General features: G+C 40.8%; 4 protein-coding genes across 6 annotated transcripts in view; 3 read left to right on the top strand and 1 right to left on the bottom strand.

The window, feature by feature from the left end:
- rab6a (RAB6A, member RAS oncogene family) overlaps positions 1 to 5,399 on the top strand; it is a 9,543-nt gene extending 4,144 nt beyond the window's left edge. The window contains exons 6-8 of one of the 2 annotated variants that reach the window (XM_019864336.1): positions 1,715 to 1,808; positions 3,163 to 3,229; positions 4,002 to 5,399. In XM_019864336.1, coding sequence (XP_019719895.1) covers positions 1,715 to 1,808; positions 3,163 to 3,229; positions 4,002 to 4,066 — 226 coding nt within the window. In that variant the 3' untranslated portion in view covers positions 4,067 to 5,399. Of the gene's footprint in view, positions 1 to 1,234; positions 1,329 to 1,714; positions 1,809 to 3,162; positions 3,230 to 4,001 lie in introns of both variants that reach the window. The other variant, XM_019864335.1, reaches the window with a different exon arrangement.
- An 85-nt stretch (positions 5,400 to 5,484) lies between these two features.
- Positions 5,485 to 9,598, top strand: dnajb13 (DnaJ heat shock protein family (Hsp40) member B13). Its single transcript, XM_019864332.1, has 9 exons — positions 5,485 to 5,867; positions 6,245 to 6,347; positions 6,426 to 6,529; positions 6,795 to 6,956; positions 7,040 to 7,188; positions 7,371 to 7,484; positions 7,598 to 7,711; positions 7,795 to 7,871; positions 8,587 to 9,598. Exons 2-9 carry the CDS (start codon positions 6,280 to 6,282, stop codon positions 8,744 to 8,746), a joined length of 948 nt encoding a protein of 315 aa, XP_019719891.1. The 5' UTR covers positions 5,485 to 5,867; positions 6,245 to 6,279; the 3' UTR covers positions 8,747 to 9,598.
- On the bottom strand, positions 9,457 to 13,582 carry LOC109512519 (mitochondrial uncoupling protein 2-like). 2 transcript variants are annotated; one of them, XM_019864334.1, is made up of 8 exons: positions 13,398 to 13,582; positions 13,223 to 13,329; positions 12,316 to 12,449; positions 11,538 to 11,745; positions 11,266 to 11,463; positions 11,090 to 11,191; positions 10,190 to 10,370; positions 9,457 to 10,096 (listed from the first exon to the last, which is right to left on the bottom strand). In XM_019864334.1, the coding sequence occupies exons 3-8, from the start codon at positions 12,430 to 12,432 to the stop codon at positions 9,991 to 9,993; spliced, it is 912 nt and encodes a 303-aa protein (XP_019719893.1). In that variant the 5' UTR covers positions 12,433 to 12,449; positions 13,223 to 13,329; positions 13,398 to 13,582; the 3' UTR covers positions 9,457 to 9,990. The 2 variants fall into 2 exon arrangements, with proteins under 2 accessions (XP_019719893.1, XP_019719892.1); XM_019864333.1 differs by having other exon boundaries at positions 13,223 to 13,326.
- A 2,568-nt stretch (positions 13,583 to 16,150) lies between these two features.
- ppme1 (protein phosphatase methylesterase 1) lies at positions 16,151 to 21,640 on the top strand. The gene is made up of 14 exons (XM_019864331.1): positions 16,151 to 16,418; positions 17,000 to 17,093; positions 17,299 to 17,391; positions 17,481 to 17,538; positions 18,088 to 18,139; positions 19,010 to 19,164; positions 19,267 to 19,357; positions 19,473 to 19,538; positions 19,623 to 19,743; positions 19,860 to 19,989; positions 20,080 to 20,124; positions 20,209 to 20,273; positions 20,361 to 20,428; positions 20,601 to 21,640. Exons 1-14 carry the CDS (start codon positions 16,333 to 16,335, stop codon positions 20,602 to 20,604), a joined length of 1,128 nt encoding a protein of 375 aa, XP_019719890.1. The 5' UTR covers positions 16,151 to 16,332; the 3' UTR covers positions 20,605 to 21,640.
- The last annotated feature ends 1,494 nt before the right edge of the window (positions 21,641 to 23,134 follow it).

The raw sequence follows: 23,134 nt of genomic DNA, 5'->3' as shown, positions 1-23,134 counted from the left end.
AACCCCCCCCCCCTTCAAAACTTATCCCCCCCCCCCCCACACACACACACACACACACTGTAACACTTTATTTTGGATATGGACTTTTTTTTCAAGTTTTATTGAAGATGAATCTGGGTTAAAGTTAATCTCGTTGTGTATTTGTGAATGTCCGATCGGCTTTACGTTTCTCTTCTCGAGTACGTGTGTGCGTTTGTATTTTGGTGTGTGCAAGCACAGTAAAAGCACTGCAATGCAGAGGGAGGGGTTGAATCAAGGTGGAAATACAAACAACTCAGCGTTATTCACAACCACTTTACAAATAGTGCACGGTTTTATTGGACATATTCCATTCAAATTACTGCACAAATAGCAAAAGCTGAATACAACAATTCTATAATTTAGTCACACATACATTTACATAAACTCTTCCACTATGCTCAGTAGTGCCGACCATGGGTACTGTTTTTGCTTTTTGGCTCCTTTCAGGGCTAGTTGTCACATATTGATAAAAGGTAATGGAGAGGAGTGTTTTATTTTTTGCTCCTTTTTTTCCTCGAATAGCACCGGCCATAATAGCAGCAAGTTGTTTTTTAACGCTTGGTCAGCTTTATCAAATTTGGCCTGGAAGATCTGGAACATGCCAGCCACTTGGCCTCCCAAATAAAAGGCCAGGCATAACCTCGGGTGCAGAGTTAATCTTTTGAAACCGGTTGAAATAAGGTCTATAAAAAAATGTGAGGACGCAGACGTGTATGTTGCTGCTTCACAACTTGTAAAAATGCCAATTGTCAAACAATCCAAATTATAAATAATAAAAATCTGTTCTTTGCCACTATAAGCTTTTTAATAGCAGCAGAGCAAGAACATCCACATGCAGCAGATGCACTGTAAGTTCTGCAAACAGCCCAGACTAAACATTGTCTGACCGTGACAGAAGTTTTCAGTCTCTCGGTCAAAATGTATTTTACTCCTTGACACCGAGTACCACTTTCCTTTTAGCCAGGGTGTTGACACATATTATTTTGGCATCATTGGGTGTTACAGAAAGAGCCTAAAAATATACAGAGAGCTGCAAATATGGAAGTTATGTTACCTTGGGATAGTTATCACAGAAAAAAAACAAAAACAAATTGGTGCCTAACTAGAAAGGTAACACATACAATGGAGCGCCTTGTAAAGTGGGTTTCCTTTTTTTTTTAAGTCAATGTCATTGTTGTGTGATGTCCAACTTTAACCCCTTTATCTACCACAGGCAAGTATCTATTGAGGAGGGAGAGCGGAAAGCCAAAGAACTAAATGTAATGTTTATTGAGACTAGTGCGAAAGCTGGCTACAATGTCAAACAGGTAAGATCGAGAGCGAACGTCGTGCTCAGTCACCTCGCCACCGATGCTGTCACCTTGGCGATGCCTCCAAAAGTGACACCCCCCTTCCCTCATCCAAGTCACTCATCAGAGGATGTAGTTGATAAGAAACCACCAATAAATATTATTGGTGGCGATGTCCAGGTCTACCTTCAGACTTGCATTCCCTCTTCATTGTGCAGATGGTGAACTTTTGGTTTTGAGAAAAGGTGGCAGCAGGAGCAGGGATGAGCACGACTCCTTCATTCATTTAAAAATATTGAACCTGTACTCCCCCCCCCCCCCCCCCCCCCTGTCTGTGTCTGTCTGTCTGCGGGGGTGTTTGTGTGCTTGGCTGTGTGCGTCCCGTACGCTGTGACTCATCACAGACAGATTACCACAGAGGAGGGAGAGCAAAGAGCAAAAGAGATGAATGTTCTGTTTATTGAAACCAGTGCAAAGACAGGCTACAATGTCAAACAGGTAGAGCGTGCGCTACCTCCGACGTTTGTGCGTGTACGTGTGTTCATGCTGTCCATTGACTGGCTTACTTCGGCTTTACACACGCATGCGTGCTTCTAAACGGAAAAAGGCGTCTTTGATGTCTGGCCCTGGGTGGACATGGAAGGGTGTGGCCATTCATTCTGACTGTCTTTTGATGATAAAAATAGGGATGACAGATTGGAACAAACCAGTCACTCAAGTGAATTACATCCATCCACGCTTGGATGTATATGTAAGTGTGCGGGCTACAAAGTGCAACGTTTAAAAGCTTGTGTTGGCAATGGGCAAAAAAAAAGAAAAAGACGATTTGAAATGTGCACACTCCTTGATCAAAAGACGTGTCGGAATTTACAATCAAGGAGTATTAGGAGAATGCTGAAATGTACAAAAGTATTACTATGAGTTTGAGTCATGGAATTACAAGAGTGAAATGGAAACATTCAGTAATTTTAAGAACTTGAGTATCATTGGAATGCAGTTTCACTTTCTGAATTTTGAATACCAGGGTTTCTTCTTGTGATATTATGACTTCATCATTTATTCTCACACTTTTTCTTCTCGCAACTAGACTTTGTTTTGAGCGTTCCCCTAATACTCCCTCTTAACATTCCGCTGCACGGGACTGCTGTGCAGAGACTATTTGCTGCATGTTGAGGATCATAATACATTACCGTTTTCTTTAAATTCATCATTCACTTCCCACTTGCAGTGCTCTGATATAGTATTTGCCCCCCCCACCCCCTCCTGGTTTCTGTGTTTTTTGAGATATTTATCGCATACAATGAAATTCTGCAAAGAAGAGTGGCCCAAAATTCCTCCACAGCCAATGTGAAAGACTCATCACCAATTATCGCAAATGCTTGATTTCAGTTATTTCTGCCAAGGGTGGCACAACCCACGATTAGGTTCAGGGGGCAATTACTTTTTAAGAGGGACAGGCGGGTTTGGATTTTTATTTTTTATTTTTTTCTGTGCGTGTCCAACTAAATTACATTTGCACTGAGAAACTGCACCTTGAATTTGCTTGAGTTGTCTCTGGCTCTGTGATATTAAAAATTAGTTTGATGAACTGAAATCTTTGTGTGTGTGATAAATATGGAAAGAACACAGAAACCAGGAAGGGGGCCGATACTTTTTCGTGGCACTGTTGCTCCCTCAGTGGAAAGCAGCATTTTCCTCTTAGAGAGTTTCAGGTGGACCAGATGCTTGATCATGCCAATACATATTCAAGCCATTTCATAGAGTTTCACAGTGTTTGCAATTCCCTCAATTTCATTGCCTGGAGAGATTAAAAAAAAAAAAATACAATGCCTTATGTTTTTCCCTACTGCAGCTCTTCCGTCGCGTGGCAGCCGCCCTCCCTGGAATGGACACCACACAGGACAAAAATAGAGAGGACAGTATCCTTTTGTGTGTGCGTGTTTGCTGTCTGTCTTGTCATAAACCCTGAAAATCCCTAAGCCCCGTGACAGCGCTCTACAGCCTTGTCATTTATTGCAGGTTCGTGGATTTGTCAAAGCACATCATATCTATCCTCGGTGTTATGATTACATTTTAATGTGATTATTTTTCCAAGGTCTTCAGGTTTTTCTTGTTTGTTTTTTTTTTTAATAAAAAAACACAAGCAATAAATTAATCTATTACAATAAAGACCAGATTTGTTATGCATAATGTTTTGGTTTTCTAGGTTAGATTTAGAGCTAAAATACCAAATGAATCTTGCATTAATGTGAAAGACAGTTTATGTATTTTGTAGTTGTTGACTTGCAGTCTTTTTCGGTGTTCATAACAACTTTACTGAATTGTACTGGCATAAACAGATTGCAGCTTTTGCAATTTGTGTATTGCATTTGACTCCATTGCGATGTTGATTTGAATTTGATTAATCGCCACAACTTTATAAGCTCCAGTAGAACAGCCATATCACACCTTTCACTTTTACAAACATAATACTGTAATGCTCTTTTCAGCTTTTGATTTCTATGAATTGTCATAGTTGTATTCATGTACGTGGGCTGCATAGTAGGCTCGTGGTTAAAACATGTCTGCCTCGCTGTTCTGATGTTTCGGTTTAAATCTCGGCGAATCGACGCCTGACCCAGACTTCAGTCTTTAAGAATCAGAATATATCACCAAAGAAATGTGACATTCCCTAATTCATGCATCCTTCAGTGATCGACATCAAGCTGGAGAAGCCGGCAGAGCCGCCTGCCAGCGAAGGCGGTTGTGCCTGCTAGTTTCCCCACGTCACTGGGAAAACGGTTCTCTGACTGGGCTTGTTTGTCTCTATCTGTACTCTTCACTACATCGGCCTCTTCCCCAACCCCAAGGAAAAGGGAGACCTTCGCTCTCGTCCGGCAGCCATTAAAGTCTTGGATCGATATTTGCACTGCTCCACACAAACATGGAAACAGTATTGGCAGCTTGAGCTTGAATGGCTTCACCGAGCTCCGGTCATGTTCGGATGCAAATGGTGGCAGAAGCGGAATGGGACTTGGTGGCAGTCGTTTGTGTAAACGTTACTTTTGGAACCAAACAGCAAACGTGTATAAAGGCACCAAATGGACTTAGCATGTTATATCTCAACTCAACTCAACTCAAATGTATTTATAGAGCACTGTACAAGTGCTGTACATGGAGCAACTAACATACAACAGTAAAGCAAAACAACAAATCTATATATATAAATAAAAAGCATTGCATTAACGGCGTCAAGTGCAATGTGGATCTGTTAACCTCACCTTGCACGGATTCGTACATCATTTTGTGTTATCCGCAAACCACCCTTGTGTAACGTGGAAATGGTTGCACTAAAAGCAAACAGGCATTATCATGGCGAGAGCTCTGTGTCGACACAGACTGAAACTCACAAACAGGCGCGACATGTCAGAACGACCTTTACCAGCAAGGTCACCCATCTCCCAGCATGTCGTGAAAAAGCATGACGCCCGCAGGGGCCGACACCACACCTTCCCTTTGACCGTCCACATGCATACTCCTGTTGTTTTCTTGCCTTCCGTTTTCTACCCTCTTTATTTGGATTTTTTTTTCAATTGTAAGAGTATCATTTAGCAATTTGTTTGATGATAGTGTGTGATGAAGATTTCTCATATATACAGTCGTTTTAAAGAAAACACTAAAAATTACGAATGGAGATCCAGCGTGCATTTTAATGTAGAACGAGGGCCTCCTTTCTAGTTTGGTTGATTAAGAAGTTTTTTTTTTCCTTTGTTTTGGTTGGGTGTTGATATTTCCATTAGTGATTTATCTGAATGGATGGACTTGTATTTATTTCTACTGGATTCATTGTTCTTTTTTATGTTTCTTCATTTCTTCAGTCTTGATATGAGTCCTCAATTGCTAATAAAATATCCATATATCTTGAGCACTGTTCGCAGATGAACACGTGCCTGTCAAGGGCGACCCGTCTACCACTGCTAAATCGTTAGTAAATCATGCAATTTTCATTGTGCAATTTTAGCTTGTGTCAACATCTACAGGAAGTTACATCCAGTAATTTGTCTGAAATTGATTTAAAAGGAACAAAAATAAAATGAACTTGTTACTGCTGCTGCAACTTACTTCCTTATTCAGTCCACTTAGCTTAGGATGCATGGGGAAAAAAATGCATTTCAAGGAAGAGAGTGTTATATATAAAGTTTTTTATTTTCATTTTTTTCATCTAGTACTTTAGGCACGACTTGGCCTTCTGAAAATAATTGGCTTACCGCATGGTCTGTAAAATATGAGTTCCACGTTTTAAATTTTTCTACAATGGACCTGTATAACTTATGCCCGAGATATAAATGCTCACACCAGCCTGCATGGTGAAGTATATTGTTGATCCATAATTGCAGTTGTATCTAATCTTCTTGTATTTTACCTATTTTTTTAAAAATGCATTTTCCCAAAATGCTTTCTTGTTTGGGTTCTCCCCTTTATTGACGGTCCCTGGACTGGCCGGCTTCCCATAGCAACCCATGTAAACATTTCCTAATCAATGGACTGCTGTACTGTTGTTTAGTTGAAACCGTGGTTGTTAGTTCTTTTTTTATTCGTTATTATGCTTTTAAATTTGCTTTTTATGTAGCGTATTGATCCTGGAATTGAATTTCCCGTTAACCTTTCAGCGGTGAAAGAGACGTCAGTTGCCCGACGTTACCATAATGCGCGTAACTCGCTTTAAAATCATTTACGTGGCATTCACGCGTATAATACTGCGTCTTTGACTGCGAAATTCTTTTGATGATTGTTTCGACCCTGACCCCAAGCACATTTTTGTGATTATAACTTTTTGGTGAAATGCAACATTGTCACAAGGAGTGAAGAGGACGTCGTCGGATTAAAAACGTTTACGTCGCACCAATTTCATTTGATTCATTTTGTAGTTTGTTTTTTTCATTCCTATTTCTGAGGAAAAACAAATCAAGACCCAGCATTCAACGTTGCAATGTGCAGCGAATACTACGACAAGCTTGAAATAAACAGAAATGCGACAGACGCAGACATAAAAAAAGCGTAAGTATACCTGGCAACAGATGTCGTAATTAACTAGTCACGGCACGACACGTTGTCATCATTGTATTCTCTCTGCAGGTATCGACGTCTGTCACTCAAGTTTCATCCAAGCAGCAACAAAGAACCAGAAAGTGCAGAGAAATTTTACCAACTGGGTGAAGCCTACGATGTTTTGAGTGACCGTAAGCATATTGCTTTTTGGTTATTATATTTTACAATACATCCTTATATGGCACTTTCACAACATTGTAATATAAACATAGTAATAATACATTATTATTATTATAGTGACAAATTTGTTGTATGATGAGTGGTTGTTTTTTTTTCCCTTTTTGACAATTTGGTAATTGTGGACATAGGTTAGCATTAAAATATGACTTTTGTCTATTATGATTTTGGTTTGGATGATCAGCATCTGTTCATAACTTGGATATGATGTTGTGGCAGCTCGAAAAAAGGCAACATATGACAAGTTTGGAGTGGAAGGCCTGAAAGGTGGAATCCCATATGAGTTTGGCAGCGGTGGCGCCTGGTCAACCAAATACGTATACCACGGCAATCCAGACAAAACCTTCCGTCAGTTTTTTGGCAGTGACAACCCCTTCGCAGGTACCACAATTTCCACAAATGTTTGATCATAAATTGCATGCACAACATCGTTGGCGCAATGGTGTCCGTTTGTCTCTTGTCAGACTTTTACACAAATGACATCCCACTGCTGTTGGGTGGCCTGCTACCAGAAGAGGTCAAGACGCAAGACCCCCCCATCGAGAGGGATCTTCATTTATCCCTGGATGACCTCTTCCACGGTTGCACTAAAAAAATCAAGATATCGCGAAGGGTCAGTTTTTTCCCCCTTACCTAATGCAATGAAAAACAAAAAAATAAAACACAAAGACATTTTATTGCATTGCACATCAAAAACTAAAGCTATGGTTATTGTAAATACACCATGTGTCTCTTTCCTTTGTTGTTTGTTCGGAAGAAACTCTACAAACCCCTTTCTTGTAATTCAACTCACAGGTTATGAATGATGATGGCTACACGTCGGGTATTAAAGATAAGATTCTGTCGATTGATGTGAAGCCTGGATGGAAAGAAGGCACAAAGGTCATTTTTTCCAAAGAGGGGGATCAGGTAAGAAATCGCTTGAATTCAGTAGTCACAAATGATGCCGTACGTGACTTTTATGTTGTGCGACGAGAGCAAACTGGTTATCCTTTATTAGACAACGATTTTGTGATCTACAGGGCCCAAACAAGATCCCTGCAGATATTGTGTTCATAGTGCGACAGAAAACTCACCCTCAGTTCAAAAGACAAAACAATGACTTGATCTACAAGGCCCAAATCTCACTGGCAATGGTGAGTCATGCTCAGAGCCACAGAAACACTTATAACATGTGGAGGGGGCGACTAAAGCGGCATCCTAAAATCTTTCCTCACAGGCTTTGACGGGTTGCTCGGTCAATGTGGAAACACTCGATGGCAGACTACTCAACATTCCCATTAATGACATTGTGCAGTAAGTGTTTTCCTATTTGTTATGGACATTTTCCCCACTTTTATTGAGCCCAGGCACAAAATTTATATATGTGCATTCATACATCGCTAAAAGTGTGTACTGTATACGAGTGATAGTCTCATCTCAATTTACTCATAAATTTACTTGGTGAGAAGTCCGAACGGGTTCAAGAAAATACAAAGCAATCGTTTTGGGCTATGAATGGCAAGAGGTGGACATACATGTAAAACTTCTGCCACCTAGTGGAAGAATATTTAATCGTTCCGTCTGTCGCTGTACATCACTGCCAATGTTGCTAAAGTTACCTTGAAAAAGTAACTTCGCCCCACACGTTACTTTATTAGTTGCATTCAGCACAGCAACGTCTCTTAACATGTTATTTGGCAGATACAAATTCAAAATGGTGACTGCATTTCCAGTTTGAAAACGCTAATCTCTCTTTCATCCACTGGTATTCTTGTGTGGTCTCAACGTGACATGGCGCATATGTGATGTCACAGGAATGCGACTTGTCAACTCCCACAGTGCTTCACTTCAATTAGCAAATATTTTTCTTCCCCTTTCTGATGTGTTCTACAATGTACAGTTGTTTGCTGGAATGAAATACATAAAGCGCTGATCTTCACGGATTTGCGTACCACCAGAAACAAGCCGACGGTTTTATGTATCTGTATCTCATTTCTTCTCTCTTAATTTGTGTATCACTACACTGCAGCTTCACATACCAAAAAGTGGTGACTGGGGAGGGGATGCCGCTCTCCCAGAATCCTTCCCAGAGAGGAAACCTCATCCTCATTTTTGGCATCCAGTTTCCAGAGAGGCTCTCCCCGGACAGGAAAGATCTTATCAAACAAGCTCTACTTTTTAAAAATTGATCACAATCTGTCTTCTTTATTCGTCATCAAGAAGAGAAATGGAATTCCATTATGCTTGGTCATAATGACAAACTGCTGAGTCATGCTAAACACACTGCTTTTAACCAAACATGTAGCTTAAGTTTGTCTATGGCACATTCTCTCGGGCAATTTTTCACAGCCCACAATAACCACAATAATGCACCTATTGTAGTAGTATATTTGAGCGTAGATGTTTGTATAGCTCTTGCATCGTGTTTCATTGGGTTGTGCTGGTGTACCTAATGTTGTGGCTGGAGCCTGGTCTGTCTGCACACACCTCCCAGCACGTAAACGAGGGTGTTACAAATGTATCGTCCGTTGTTAGGATAGTTAGCAGTTCACCATATGACAACTGTTGGCAATTGGAAACCAGTTTAGCCAGAAAAACCAAACCAGTATGATTTTTTTTTCTTGATGCTCGCAAACTAGTTCATCTTTTTTCATAACCCAGTAAGCTGTCGATTACACGCCCCAGTCACAACATCAGGTTCACCTCTACAATCTAATGAGATCCAATACAGTAGCCAAAATATTAGAATCACCTCTCGCAAGTTCCCGTTTACCTAATTTCCTGGCCAGTGAGTGTTAATCCAATAAAGTTGACTGACTCCCCATTTTACCTTCAAGTAAGAAATATGTTCGGTGACTTGATAGACAATGGCAATGTAAATCATATACTTTAATAACAATTGTTTGCAAAAATGATGCTTTATTGTATCTTCTTAACACTTTCGTAACATGTTTAGAATTTATTGACCAGCAACAAATCAATGTATTCCAGTGCATATCCTATCATTAAACCCGACCACATGGCTCACAAGCAGGAACTGTAACACTCCAAAAACAAACCAATCATATTTTTATCATATGGCTCAGTCTACTTGTTGTGTGTGGTCTCAAGAAAGAAATACCGTACAAACGTAAGCAACACTTCCATATGATCTGCTCATTTGTTTTTGTAAACATAAACATCCTGTTTTCAAGCAGACACCAAATTTGGATCTGCATATTTGGGCCCTTAACTCAATTGCAAAAGGGGGCTTGCAACAATTCCCCCAGCAGGAATTTGTGGATCTCTGATCTACCTGAGCTGTGACCACAGGGCCCCGGGCCCCACCCCAAAAAACGATTTCTCTTTGTACTCGGTGGCAACTAACCACTCGTCATCCCTGTGCACTTGCATGAAGCTTTGGTCTGTGTGTTGATTCTTGCTAGATGAGGCTTCAAAAAGGTGACTCCCAGTACTGCGTCACGCCACGTTTGATTTGTTCATAGGTGACAAACATGACAATGTTCCAAGAACCCAGGCGCAGGAAAGAAGGCATAAACCTGACGGAAAACAAAATCCACTATTAAGACACAAGAGCTTGTTACCGATGGCTGCTATGCAACAATATGAATATCACACAGGCGTCTATTTACCCTTTATAGAAGGCGGTGGGTCCTTCATTCTTCATCATGGTGAGAGCACAGTTGACGGCGCTGCTGTAGTGGTTGGCACTGGAATTCATGAAGCGCGTTTTAACGACGTCCACAGGCGACGCCACAACCGTGGTACAGAAGCCTGCGCCGAAGGCAGCGGTGAAATGGCACGGCAGGTTGTCTGTAAGGGACCAAAAGTAATTAGCCTTCATCAAATATGGATGGAACTCAACTCGTACTTTCAAAGCACTGAACGCAAAGTCAACTTGTTTTGTTTCCAAACCTTAAAATGTAATTTCCAGAAACATCTGTTAAAATAACAAACTAAAATTGGGCATATTGGTCCAGTTAACACCACCCAATTTGAACATCATTTATGTTGTGTTATGATGATATGACCTCATAATGAAATATAATGACAGTGGGCTGGGCTGTGTACTGTCCATTTATATGGTGCTTTAAAAATGATCATTCTTGGGGGGATAATGTCTGCCCATGTCTGATTTGATCTCAATGGATCTTGAATGGATGTTCTTACTCTGTCTAAACATTTTCACGACCTCTGTAATGTGGACATTGATCATTATTATGGAGATGCTTCTCAATAAATTACAGAAGAAGATAATGGAAAACAGTCATGCATTTTTTTTTTTTTTTTTTTAGCTAGATCCAGTAGTTAAAGCAAACTCATGTCATCTGCACTACACTCCCCATCAGAGGTTTGGACACAGTTACATCTGGTTTCGGAACTGCGTGGTCCAATCTGGCTCCCGACAAGCACTGATGAGAAATTTTGGGCCCCCTCCGGCATTTTAATTTCCCCATCCTTGGTCTATGTTGCACAGTACTGTTTGAGGCCTTTTCTCATTCAACCAAGGTTGTAATTGCAATGTGTCTCACCTGCCATTAAGTTATACTTCAGGATGACCTCCTTTATGATGTCATAGGTCACCAGCTCTGCGCAGTTGACAATGGCGTTACGGGTGATGTTGGGCGTGCACCCTGCAAGTATACAAAAGGATGGTTATTCAGAAGCAGGATGTGTTAACCGAGATGTGATACAAGCCGTATATTACCTTTCCAAAGCCCTCGTACTCCCTCGTCCCGGGCGATGGTCTTGTAAGCATCCAGAGTACCGTTGTATCTCCTCCCACCGTCAGCCAGGCGCGCCTGGGCTTGAAAGCGCACCTTCACCACGTCGGTTGGTTGTGCCAAAGCCACAGCCATGGCGCCTGTGGTGCAGCCCGCCATGAGCCTCGTGACGATCCCCGAACCTTTACACGTGCGCTTGTTACTATCAGGGCGCCTTCATTAAATGACAAAATCCTTCCGGGGTCGGGAGACTCACTTTCGGTGCCTCGAGTGTAGAATTGTTTCATGGAGTCATAAAGACCGATTCGTACGGAGGCGAAGCTCATCTGCCTCTGCAGTCCTGCGACCAGTCCGTTGTAAAGACTCATGGGTCCCTCGGTGCGCACCATTGTGCTAATGGTGCCAAAAACCCCATGATACTTTCTTGCATTGGCACCCTCAGCTTTGCGAATCTCGCCCTGAACCTAAATAAAAAATTTTAGATTTAGAGACACACTGACAGCACATGAGTTAGTGGCTAGCTAGTCTGCCTCGCAGTTCTGAGGTTCGGGTTTCAAATCTTGATTGCAGCTTTTATGCGTTTGTATGTCACGAAAAGAGGTCAGTTGCAGAGGTCAGTTGCCATCTAATGCAAAATAATTGTTCCGCTTTTGCATGTCATGTCAAAGTGTTTGCGCAAACAACTCCAATTTCATTACATAATCAAACTTCATATATCAGTTCATGGTTCATTTGCCTTTATTTTAGCGTTAGCCTAACCTGTAAGACCAAAACATTTATATCTATAATAAATCTGATATTGTTTATTGTAATGCAGATTAATTTATTGGTTGTGTTGATTTTTTTTAAAAAAGTACATGGCAAGAGAACCCTCAAAAATATAATAAATTAAATTGCAATCGCAACATGAAATGGGAAAAAAAGGCTGAAATTAGATTATTGTCCAAAATGGTCACGCCATCAAGTGAAATTGAATAAGCTGACATTCTCTTAACGGCACACTGGTTGGGAATCATCCATCGACATCATCGCACCTGCAGTCTCACTTTGGCCGTGTCTAATGGAAAGGTGACCAGGTCAGCAATGCAGGCTGCAGTGCCAGCACCAAAGAACTTGACTGTCGCCGAGGGCGCCACCTCACTGCCTTTCATGATGGCCACTTTTCCACCTGAGTCGGCGACACACATGGCATCAACCAATGCTCTTATTTGAACTGCACATGCCTGAGCATGAGCGCGGCCCAACTTGACCTGCAGATATAACACGTCATTAATCAAGTTGCACAACACCCGTTGTGATGATGAGAGGGAACCATATTTGGTAGCCAAAGCGATGTGCGTCACAGCGCGTGTCATTTGTGGGATCATGTGATTTCTCCCAGCCAATCAGTGAATATAAAATTATGTGACCGATAATGAAGTTAAATAACATACGGGTGGATAAAAAAGTGTGCTACTGGTAGATCTGTTTTGTGAATGTGACGATAATGACAAATACATTTGGTTTTGCAATGTACCGAATCAACATTTTTGATTGAGTTTTTTAGCTTTTCAGAAAAAAAGTACCTTTCTGGTTTTTGCAGGCTTATGAAACAACTCAATGAAAAGAAGAAAGAAGAATCTCTCACCTGGGCATAAACTCCATCAGTGATGATCATTATACTGTTTCAAGTTCCAAGGATGTACATAAAAACTTGAATTAAACTAATCTTTTTTTTTTCTTTTTTTTTTTTACTTGAAGCATGAAAGATCCATGATAGTGAAACACATTCACCGCCACTGACGGCTATAGAAGTGAAAAGGTCCAATGGTTTACCATTGGCTGGCCTATATTGATGCTATACATATCTGACCTCTGGCTGAGAGCACAACAGTCATGCAAATATTTTTTTTAACATTTGAGTCAGGTTTGTCATCCATCCAAAATGCATTGTAACATTACCTTTGTATTCCGGAAGCAGCAAAGTGAATAAATAATCCTTTGAGGTGATCACTATGCTGTCCTCATCCCTTGCTTGCGTGCTTGCTGTTTGTCCCACCGCCAATCTGCTGAATTTATAGATACCTTTTTGCACATGACCCCCCCCCCCCCAGGCTGCGTGACAAGTTGAACCCACCTGTTATGCGAGTCTCATGTTTACCGCGGTGGGAGCGAGACACAGGCGGGATACTCGAGCTCTTGTTGATCTTCACTTTGCAGCGTCACTGGTCCGTGGACTCTGCAAACATTGAAGTGATTGAGAGTCCTTTCAAAGCCATTTCAAATGACTTTGCCGCTTGATCTATTATGCAATCCTTGCACGTGCTTTATGTTCAGTGTATGTTCATCAAAGAGTTCATTTATCATGCCGTCCTTTGTTCATCTATTGGCTCCCATTTGCAGCCAATGAGAAAGACTCCCTAATGGAATTGCTTGGGTGCTTTGGAGGGTCCCACAGGAGGGCTGTGCTGGATTCCAAAAGTACTCACGCTACTTGAGTAGAAGTACAGATATTTGTGGAAAATACATTTGAGTGAAAGTATTGACTTAATTCCTGTAAAAAGTAAAAAGTAAGAATTCAATTCGGCAATGTACTTAGGTATCCATCCATCCATCCATTTTCTGAACCGCTTCATCCTCACAATGGTCGCTGGGGTTGCTGAAGCCGATCCCAGCTGTCTTCGGGCAGTAGGCGGGGGACACCCTGAACCGGTTGCCAGACAATCGCAGGGCATGTACTTGGGTATAACCGTAAAAAATTATTTTGAATAAAACACTCTACAATACCTTCTGTGATAACTTGACACAGTGGAACTTCTCTGCACACAATAAATAGTTTACCGAACTTGTAAATTGCTCTTTCGCTGAGAAGATAAGAGAATCTTCATATTATAGCTGCATTTTTGTTCTTTAAGAGCAATTTAGTGTTGTTTAGTGTTGGCATGTCCCCGCAGCCTTGCTAACGCTGTGAACAAAGTAATAATAATAATAATTTTTAAAAAATCAGCTTTAACTTTTTTTATTTTCTGTTGTCTTCCTCAAAGGTTGAAAAAGGTAACCGTGCTTGCTTTGACAAAGAGGTTGGAGGTACTGTGACCTCTTTTGAAATGTAGGGAGTAAAAAAAAAGTATGGATGCATGCCCAAGGTCACCGTAAATGACTTGTTTTTCCCATCAGACAAGGCTATGATCTTATTTATAAAACTCCTTAGCCTTAAACTGCCACAAGATGGTGCCCTAGAATTGTTTTTATATTAGACATGGTTTTGGCCGAAGAAGCAAAACAGTGAATAGGTGAATCTACACAGGGTACTGGCTGCAAACACCCAAAAGTAAGGAATGCGTGTGAGAGGGATGACACTTTATAGGCACTGTTGGTGGGTGCATGCCTGCATACAGTTCATGTGATTTTCCATGGTCCCAGCACGCTTACATCACCAGTCACAAGGAAGGTCCATGGAAGACATTCCCACACAAACATTTCAGCTACTGCTTTGATTAATATATCACAAAGCGCAAAGGAATACAGGATAAGAACTTTGCCCTAGTAAAGTTATCTAACTTGAACCTTTTCACTTCCCCGGCAATCTAAAAGGACCCTCAGAGACATAGACAGAGCCGTAAACACCTCCTGGCTGTTCCAGCTCCAGCCAGATCGAGGTGACCTCGTCATATACGCTTCTTGCAAAATGAAACCGAGAAGCCTCACTCGCTTTCCCCGCCGCTGTACTTTGAATACCACGAAGTGTGCAACAGCGCAGTGAACACAGCTTAACACGGCTGCACTATAAATAAGGCCCGCGGCTATTAATAAAGTCAGACGCTGCTTAATGTAAATGTTTGTGGAGCACACAAGTATGCTTCATTATTCACTGACTTGTTCACCTGTCACCCACTGTCTCAAGTCAAGTTCTTTTATTGTCATGAAATGGGGAAAGAAACACATCTCTAATTTAGCACTTTAATATAATCCAGTAAAATTGCCAGTGTGAGTGGGTCATTTTACCATTATTATCCTGAAGACTCAGGAATGATGTGTGCTTTTTTTTTTTAAACTTAAGGATGACTTGTTTTTGTAATAACGTTGTTATTACAGCCCTTTTTAAAGTAATCAAAGAAACCCATTGTGATTGTTTGTTCCTTGATGTTTCAGTTGTTATTCAGTTGATGAGGCTCTTTTGTATTTTGGTCCTTTAATCTGTCATGTTGGATTGATGTCTCACAGTATATAAAATCCAAGTTACTCAGTAACTCAGTAACACGTGGTGAGTCCGTTGAGTTTTCTTCTACGTCTTCTGCATCCACCCCTGCTCTCTGCAGTTTGAATTTTCATAAATGGAGACTTTTAATTTTCCACTTCCGTGTCATGTCTGCTTCTGGGTCCAAATTACGTGACAATGTCTCCATATTATTCAAAAAATATATAATTGTACAGTTTTTTATTCTAATAAATATTTCAGAACTTTGATTAAATGATTATAAATCCTATATTTTTTAAATTAGCCTGAATTAGTTTTTTTTCTCTATCACATCAGGTTTTCATCATAATAACAATGTTATATTATGTAATGTAGTTAGGAATATTTAATAACATAAATGAGGTTAAAATCTACTACGCAAGATTTTATTGGTCAAACTTAAAAATCTAAATACTGTACCGCCAAAACCTATGTTAGGGGGTTAAAAGGTAAGACATTTTTCAAATCATCTCATAAAATACGTTTTAGGGACTTCATTTGACCAGTGTTATTATTTTATTATTGAAATAAAAAGAACTATTTATTTTGGGAAACATTAAGCTTTTGACTTGCTGTTGACGTTATTGAACACGAGAGGGCAACACAACATCAGATTTTACGCAGAAGACAGAGAAGGTGGCGGTGACGTAGAAGAAGAGAAATAACCTCATAGCCGTTAGCCTGTGGTCCAAATGTAGCAGCAGTTAGCTGGTATCGGTTGTGTCATGTGTGCATAGCATCGGTGTAGGTATGGAATAAAACTCCTATGCGGCGAGAGTGGATTGATGTCATATTCAAGCTTTCCTGACAGCGAGCGAGATCCGCTTTCCCCAACATGGAGAAACAGTTGCATTTAAACCTGTTAGCTTCCAGACCTCCTATGCCGGGTGGCTTTCAGTCCAGCTCCAAAATGAAGATGGGGTGAGTCAATTAGCATCATATTAGCATGCCGTCAACTCTATTGGTCTTCAAACGTAACATATAAAATGCACCTCACGATTCGTTCTTTCTGCATTACAGTCGTACATGCAATGATAATTGTCCAATGACTAAATTAGCCAATGGACTGGATAGCAGCGAGGCTGTCAAGATTTTGAAAGGGAATATTTGTTTAATATGATCCGACAAGTTAACAGCTCAGCTTTCGACTTTATTTAGTCTTTCAAAAGTTCTTTAAAGACTTGTTTTTACATTCTTTTCATTCATGTAGTATGTGTGCAAACAGCCAGGATGTGAGGATCAGGACTTGCTGTGTTGTTTTTTAAAAATCATCTGTTGTTTCATAATCTTGATTGTTATTAACACTGTATGATTCATATTTGGTTTCATTTATACAGTAAGAAAAGTTAAGCAGCTAAACAGTCCAAAAGAAACTCCCCTCCAAATAAACAACTCATATTAATTTGTATCAGAGTGTTTTAATTAATATTCTGATTAGAATAAAGAGGGTATAGAAAATGACTCGATGTTCAGATTGTGCTTTGTTTGTCTTTTTAATCCAGGCCTGGACGAAGGAGAGATTTCACCCCGCTGTCCTGGAGTCAATATTTTGAAACCATGGAAGATGTTGAAGTGGAAAATGAAAATGGCAAAGACATATCTTTTACTTCTTCTGTGTCCCTGCAAAACTGTCTGAAAATGACGATTGTATGATCCTTCCAAGTTTTATATTCTAACTTGCCCCCACTTTTCACTTCATCATTGAACATTTCAGTTCAATCAACATGAAGCTGATTACTTTGTCTCCTGCTGTAATTGCATTGAGCTATTTGGATTGAGGATTTCTTTGACTACGTGGAACATTTTCAGAGTTTACTGCAGTGGTGCTCATGGCCCTGTACTCCTGTTGCTCCATGGAGGAGGACACTCTGCTCTCTCCTGGGCCGTCTTCACTGTGAGTGAACATTTACGATCGTTGTGTCATTACATACTGCGTGACTCTTAACTGTTTTAAGTGTACTTAAAGCTATTCGTGTTTTACAGGCTGTCATCTACAGCAGGATCAACTGCAGGGTGGTGGCTATGGACCTCCGAGCTCACGGTGAGTGGCAGGTCCTGTAATAGTCATCACATGAGAAACGGCAGCCACCAAGGTGGCAGGTGACTCAACTCATTTCATGACATGGTGCCGTTTGCCTCATAAGACTTCTTAAATACTCGTCAAAAAAGAGGTAATTTATTGCAATGCTCAGTGGTCCAACCAAACTGTTTCATTTTGTCTCACAAAAGTTTGCAATCTTCCATTTAAGGCAAAATGCCACAGATAGGCGAAGAGAAATTAGAATTAAGGTTAGGGTAATTATAAACCTTTAAAAAACTGCCACTTAAACACACGCAGAGCAGCAACGTATACAAGCAGAGCAAGACAACAATACTCACATGTATATTGTCTCTCTGCTCTGCGGGAACAGCACTTAATAGGATTTAGTGTGGGCACCTCCTCCTCTTGCACTTAATTACGCGAGCCATACAGGACCTGCTGTCAAAAATTGATCGCTACAAAATCCACTAATGAGGAGCCTTGCTAATGCTGAGCTGTGCTTTATCAGAGGAAGACTGTATTCATGTTCATCGCTGTCATCTGCTTCAGGTGACTCCAAAGTGAAGAATTCTGAAGATCTCTCTGCAGACACTATGGCCAAGTAAGTTGCTGTGAAAGGTCTGCACACCCATGTTACATGTTTTTTTTTGTGTTTTGGTTTTTTTTGGGTTTTTTTTTTTTTTTTTAACACATAAACCCATTACCATAATTTAGGTGTATCAAACTCCTTTTTGACGCAGGCCACATTTTAGTTACCGTTTCACTCATATGAAGAAGTCAAGAATAACTGTTGATTTTACTATTGTTTAAGTTACTAACATGGGGGGTTGCAACAAGAAAATGCTTAGAATATATCTATTTCTTACATATGAGAATGTAACATTTTGGTCGACATTTGAGAAAGGATCATGAAAGTTGACGTTTTAACGGCTTTCACAGGCCACATAAAATGATGTGACGGGCCAGATCTGGCCCCCGGGCCTTGTGTTTGACACCTGTGCCATAATTAATGTGATCGTGCTTTTTAAAGAGAGGAAGTAAAAAAAACATTGGAGATAATGTAATGGTTACACAAGTGTGCACCCCCTCTTACATTCGAATATGTGACGAAGTTCAGAATTAACCAGTTGATGATGCCGTGTGCTGACTCACATTTAACATGAGTTTGAATGTGATTAGTCAATTCTGAGGTGTGTACACTTGTGCAACCGTGTTGCACAAGTTTCATTCCTCCCTCAAGTTTTTTTTTCTCCTATTGTACACCTTAATGATGGGGGGAAAAAGTTTTAAAATTATCTTGGTCTCATTTTTTTTATTTCAAAATATGTCCTTTGGACAGACTTCTTATTTCTACTGTACTTAGTAATCGACAGCTGTATTTATTGACTCTGAACATGCCGTGTTGTTGATTGTGCTTTTCTCACCGTATATCCAAAACAATGTTGACGGCTCTTTCCTCTTCTTTCCAAAGGGATATCGGCAAAGTGGTCGAGGCTCTTTATGGAGAAAACCCACCGCCAATCATGATTATTGGGCACAGCATGGGCGGGGCCATTGCGGTTCACACCGCCGCTGCCAATCATATACCATCGCTGCTTGGCCTTTGCGTCATCGACGTTGTCGAGGGTAAGGGGGGTTTATTTAATTTTTTTTTTTCGGGAGTGATTCTCTTTTGGAATCTCTAACATGCAGTCAGTTGTTTAACACTCAGTGTGTCTTCTCTCCCAGGCACTGCAATGGATGCTCTGAACAGCATGCAGAATTTCCTCAGAAGTCGGCCCAAAATGTTTAAATCGCTGGAAAATGCCATAGAGTGGAGGTAAGCCTCAAGCGACCTCACAGCTTCAACGTTAGCTGTTGTCGGTATCTTCCGCTACAGAATCGTCCGTTTGTTGTGTACGCCCGCTTAAAACGTGGCTACATTTCCGTATTAGTGTGAAGAGTGGCCAGATCCGAAACATCGAGTCAGCACGGGTGTCGATGGGAGGCCAAGTGAAAAAGTATGTCCTGTCCTCAAGTTGGGCACGTGCTCATGAGAAGTCTTCATTCGATCCTACAGATTTTTGCTGCTCTGACTTTGACAGATGTGAGGAGTGCACAGGGAGCCCAATGGTCTCCAATAGCATTGGTGAGGGTATCATTGAGGAAGAGGAAGAAGAAGGAGAAGAGTCCAACAAGAAAAGAATGAAGGAAGATGACCAAGAGGTTGCGTGTTACATCTGCAATCTGGCCAGACGTCACAAATTTGACAAATCACAAAAGCCATACATTTCTTTGTGTCCCCGTATCTTGTGTATGTGAAAAGCTGTGATTTGTTTCAGATGAAAAAGGAAAGCATGTTCACGTGGCGGGTCGATTTGGCAAAGACCGAGAAGTATTGGGAGGGCTGGTTTAAAGGCCTGTCTTCACTTTTTCTCACCTGCTCTGTGCCCAAACTGCTCCTGCTCGCGGGTTCGATCACACACACACACACACACACCTCGCCATCATATCGCTAGTCGATGTTTTGTTGTGAGCATTTCAAACTTGTTCTTGATACAGGGGTGGACAGGCTTGACAAAGATCTGACCATAGGACAGATGCAAGGTAAAGAGATGAAATAGACATGCGTGACTCAAAGAAAATACAACCCCTTTTTTTTTTTTTTGATCATCTCACTTTTGTTCACAGGGAAGTTTCAGATGCAGGTCCTCCCTCAGTGTGGCCATGCTGTCCATGAGGACGCTCCTGAAAAAGTAGCTCCCCGAAAAAACTGAGCTTGCAGCGTGAGTTTTGTTACCCACTCGACTGTTGTCATTGTTGTTGCTCTCGCCTCTTTCTAGGTAGCAGACGCCCTAGCAACGTTTATGGTCCGGCACAAATTCACCGACTTTAAAGAAGGATATATGTGGTAAGTGATTGTCCTTCTAAATATGAACGATCAGCTTTCAAATTTGAATTGAACACCTCGTTGCCGACTTGACAAATTCTTAAGAATCCCCATTTTGGAACAGAACACGTGAAATTGTTGCATCTTCTCAAACTATATTAACGAATGTCCAATTTGTCTGATCTTTCTACAGTTAATTGAATATTTTGCCATAGAAGAAATATTTGAAGAATCGTCAAAAGCAGATACAAAGGATATAAAAACAAAAATCATTGTTGTTGTTTTATTTTATTTTTTTTTTTGTGTTGTAGATACTTTGCCTTTCAGCTTGGCCTTATTTTATTGTAAAACACATGAATTTCTTTGTATTCTTTCCTTTTTTTCTTCTTTTTTTTAAGTCATGTAAAGTTCTACTCATGTCCCTCGCCCCCCTTCCCCGAGTGATGTGTTATGGTTACAAAATGTGTTTGTCATGGCAAACAGTGATTCAGAGGGACGGCAAAGATGTTATATGCTTTTTGGAATGTGTCAATTTTAGCAATACGTCACGTAGCAAGATCACCATAGCTGAATTACTTCCTGCTTTACTTCAAGGTCATTTACAGTCTGCCTTGTAAAGAACTCAAAACTCTCGCACTGTTCAAAAACCGATTATTTGATCGCCTTATCATCTGTTGTCCCATGTACCTGTACATTGATTCCGCCGCCCAACCAAAACATGTCCAGGCAGTTGCACTCAAACTGATTCAAACCCCATTCCAAATTATACTTTCAATTTACAATGAACCAACGAGACAAGAACAAATTAAATAGCCCCGCATAATTAATTAATATTACCCATTCATTGTCCTGATAAAAAGCTTCTTCAGTTATTCAGTTGCCTTGCAATTTGGAGTGCAACTGTTTATAGAGAAAATCAACATTTGATTTGTGTGTTTTGAACCATCCCCGAGTCAGTTGTAAACGGGGGCAATTTTGCGTGCATTAATTTAATATCACATAGCACAATAGCATCAGATACGCACAAAATATTCAAATTCGGTTGCTTTGTAATTTTGAGTGCAGCGTTTAGAGAACATCAACATTCGATTTGTGTGTTTTGAGTTATCGCAGAGTGAGTTGTAAACAGAGCAATTTTGTGTGCATTAATTTAATAGCACAACAGCATCCGATGCACACAAACAAGTTATTTTCTTTCATGTATTTCGTGGAATAAAATTAAAAAGAAAAAAACGATTGTTTGTGTCTGTTTACGCGAGGGAAATATATTGTGTGAGGTCAAATAGGGCATGTGGAGCAAATGGAAGTGGATTCAAGAAGCTTTATTCAAACTCATGACAATTGTCAGGAGTTCCCTCGTGCTGCTGTGATGTGTGTCGTGATCTGATCACTCTTGTCTTACTTTTTTTTTTTTTTTTAAGTCAGCAGGGGTTTAGACTGTGTTGCTGCCCACATATTGCACTGTAAGTAAAGATGTTGGTCAAGTCAATGCAGTCATTGGTTGAATATTTTGCGTGGAAATCCAAGAGTCGAGTTTAGTTACATCTCGAGCAACAAGACAAAAAGAAACGAGTTCTTACTACATCCAGCAGGTGTCCTCGTTGGTATACATTTGAATGTGATGGGCCCTCAACGGCCACTACCAATTATACCAACTTTATACTGTAACGGAGTATTCAACGAGTTTTATGAATATTTTTTTGGTTCCCCTAGTCTAGGTGGACACAAAGGCTGCGAGGCCAATTTATGATCGTAAACAGGGAGGGAAGTGGTAACCCATGGAAGAAAAAGGAGACTGAGCGGGAGGTGGACTAATTGAACCGATCTTTACTCTGCCATGAGCGCGGAGTCTTCTCAAAACCTCCTTGGCCTCTGCGAAAGAGCACTCGGAGGCCTGAAAAACATTCCAGAGAGGGGGAAGTACCTGGTGACAGGGGCACCGAGACAAAGGTTGTTGTCATGATCACAAACTCCTTCACATCTTTGACCAAGAAAATGTAGAATGCCATTTTATTTTCCCTGAACTTACTCCCTCACTGTTTGCCCGACATTTCTATTTCGTAAATGAGTCTCTGTTTCTTGACTCATAAGGATGGTTTGAATATGCAGCATGTGGACATGTACAGTGCACAAAACCTCCATGTTCAACATCTATAAGCTTCGGCTCTCGTTTGCAACTTGCCAGGCTATTCAACAGTGTTGAAAGTCCAATTACATAACAAGCTGGTGATAGAATGAAAGCTCCAAACAATGGCTTTGGCCTGTGACAGTGAAGGCAACAAAATGGAATGCACTAATGCGGCAATTCGACTAATAATTCTGCCACCATTTTAACTGGTATCCCCAAAGGTTCCCCCATAGGCTGGCACTGAGACTCAAATTAAAGCGCTGACCTGGTTAGCTTTCTGTCAGCAGGAGGGAGCGCTGTACCCCAACCCCCACTCCATCCCACCCACATGCAGACATTAATGAGACTGAAATACTCGATGTGCCGACCAACTTTTGCTGGTTTTTACTTGAATTTGTAGGGAAAGCAGAATTATGCAATGGGGATTTTTAGTGATGGATGAAGCCAAGCGAGTAAAATATTAGGGTTAGGCCTACCTGAAAGAAATAAGTAAATGGAACTTGTTATCAATGATATTAACTGCATCTATGCTTATCTTGCAACACGCCTCTAATGGGGGAAAGGGGGCCCTCCCACATGTAAATGTGACGTCATCAACA

Source organism: Hippocampus comes, unplaced genomic scaffold, assembly GCF_001891065.2.
Source record: "Hippocampus comes isolate QL1 unplaced genomic scaffold, H_comes_QL1_v1.1 scaffold57, whole genome shotgun sequence".
Classification (NCBI taxonomy): Eukaryota; Metazoa; Chordata; class Actinopteri; order Syngnathiformes; family Syngnathidae; genus Hippocampus; species Hippocampus comes.
Note: the sequence above shows the minus strand (reverse complement) of the source record. Positions and strands in the feature narration are given on the sequence as shown.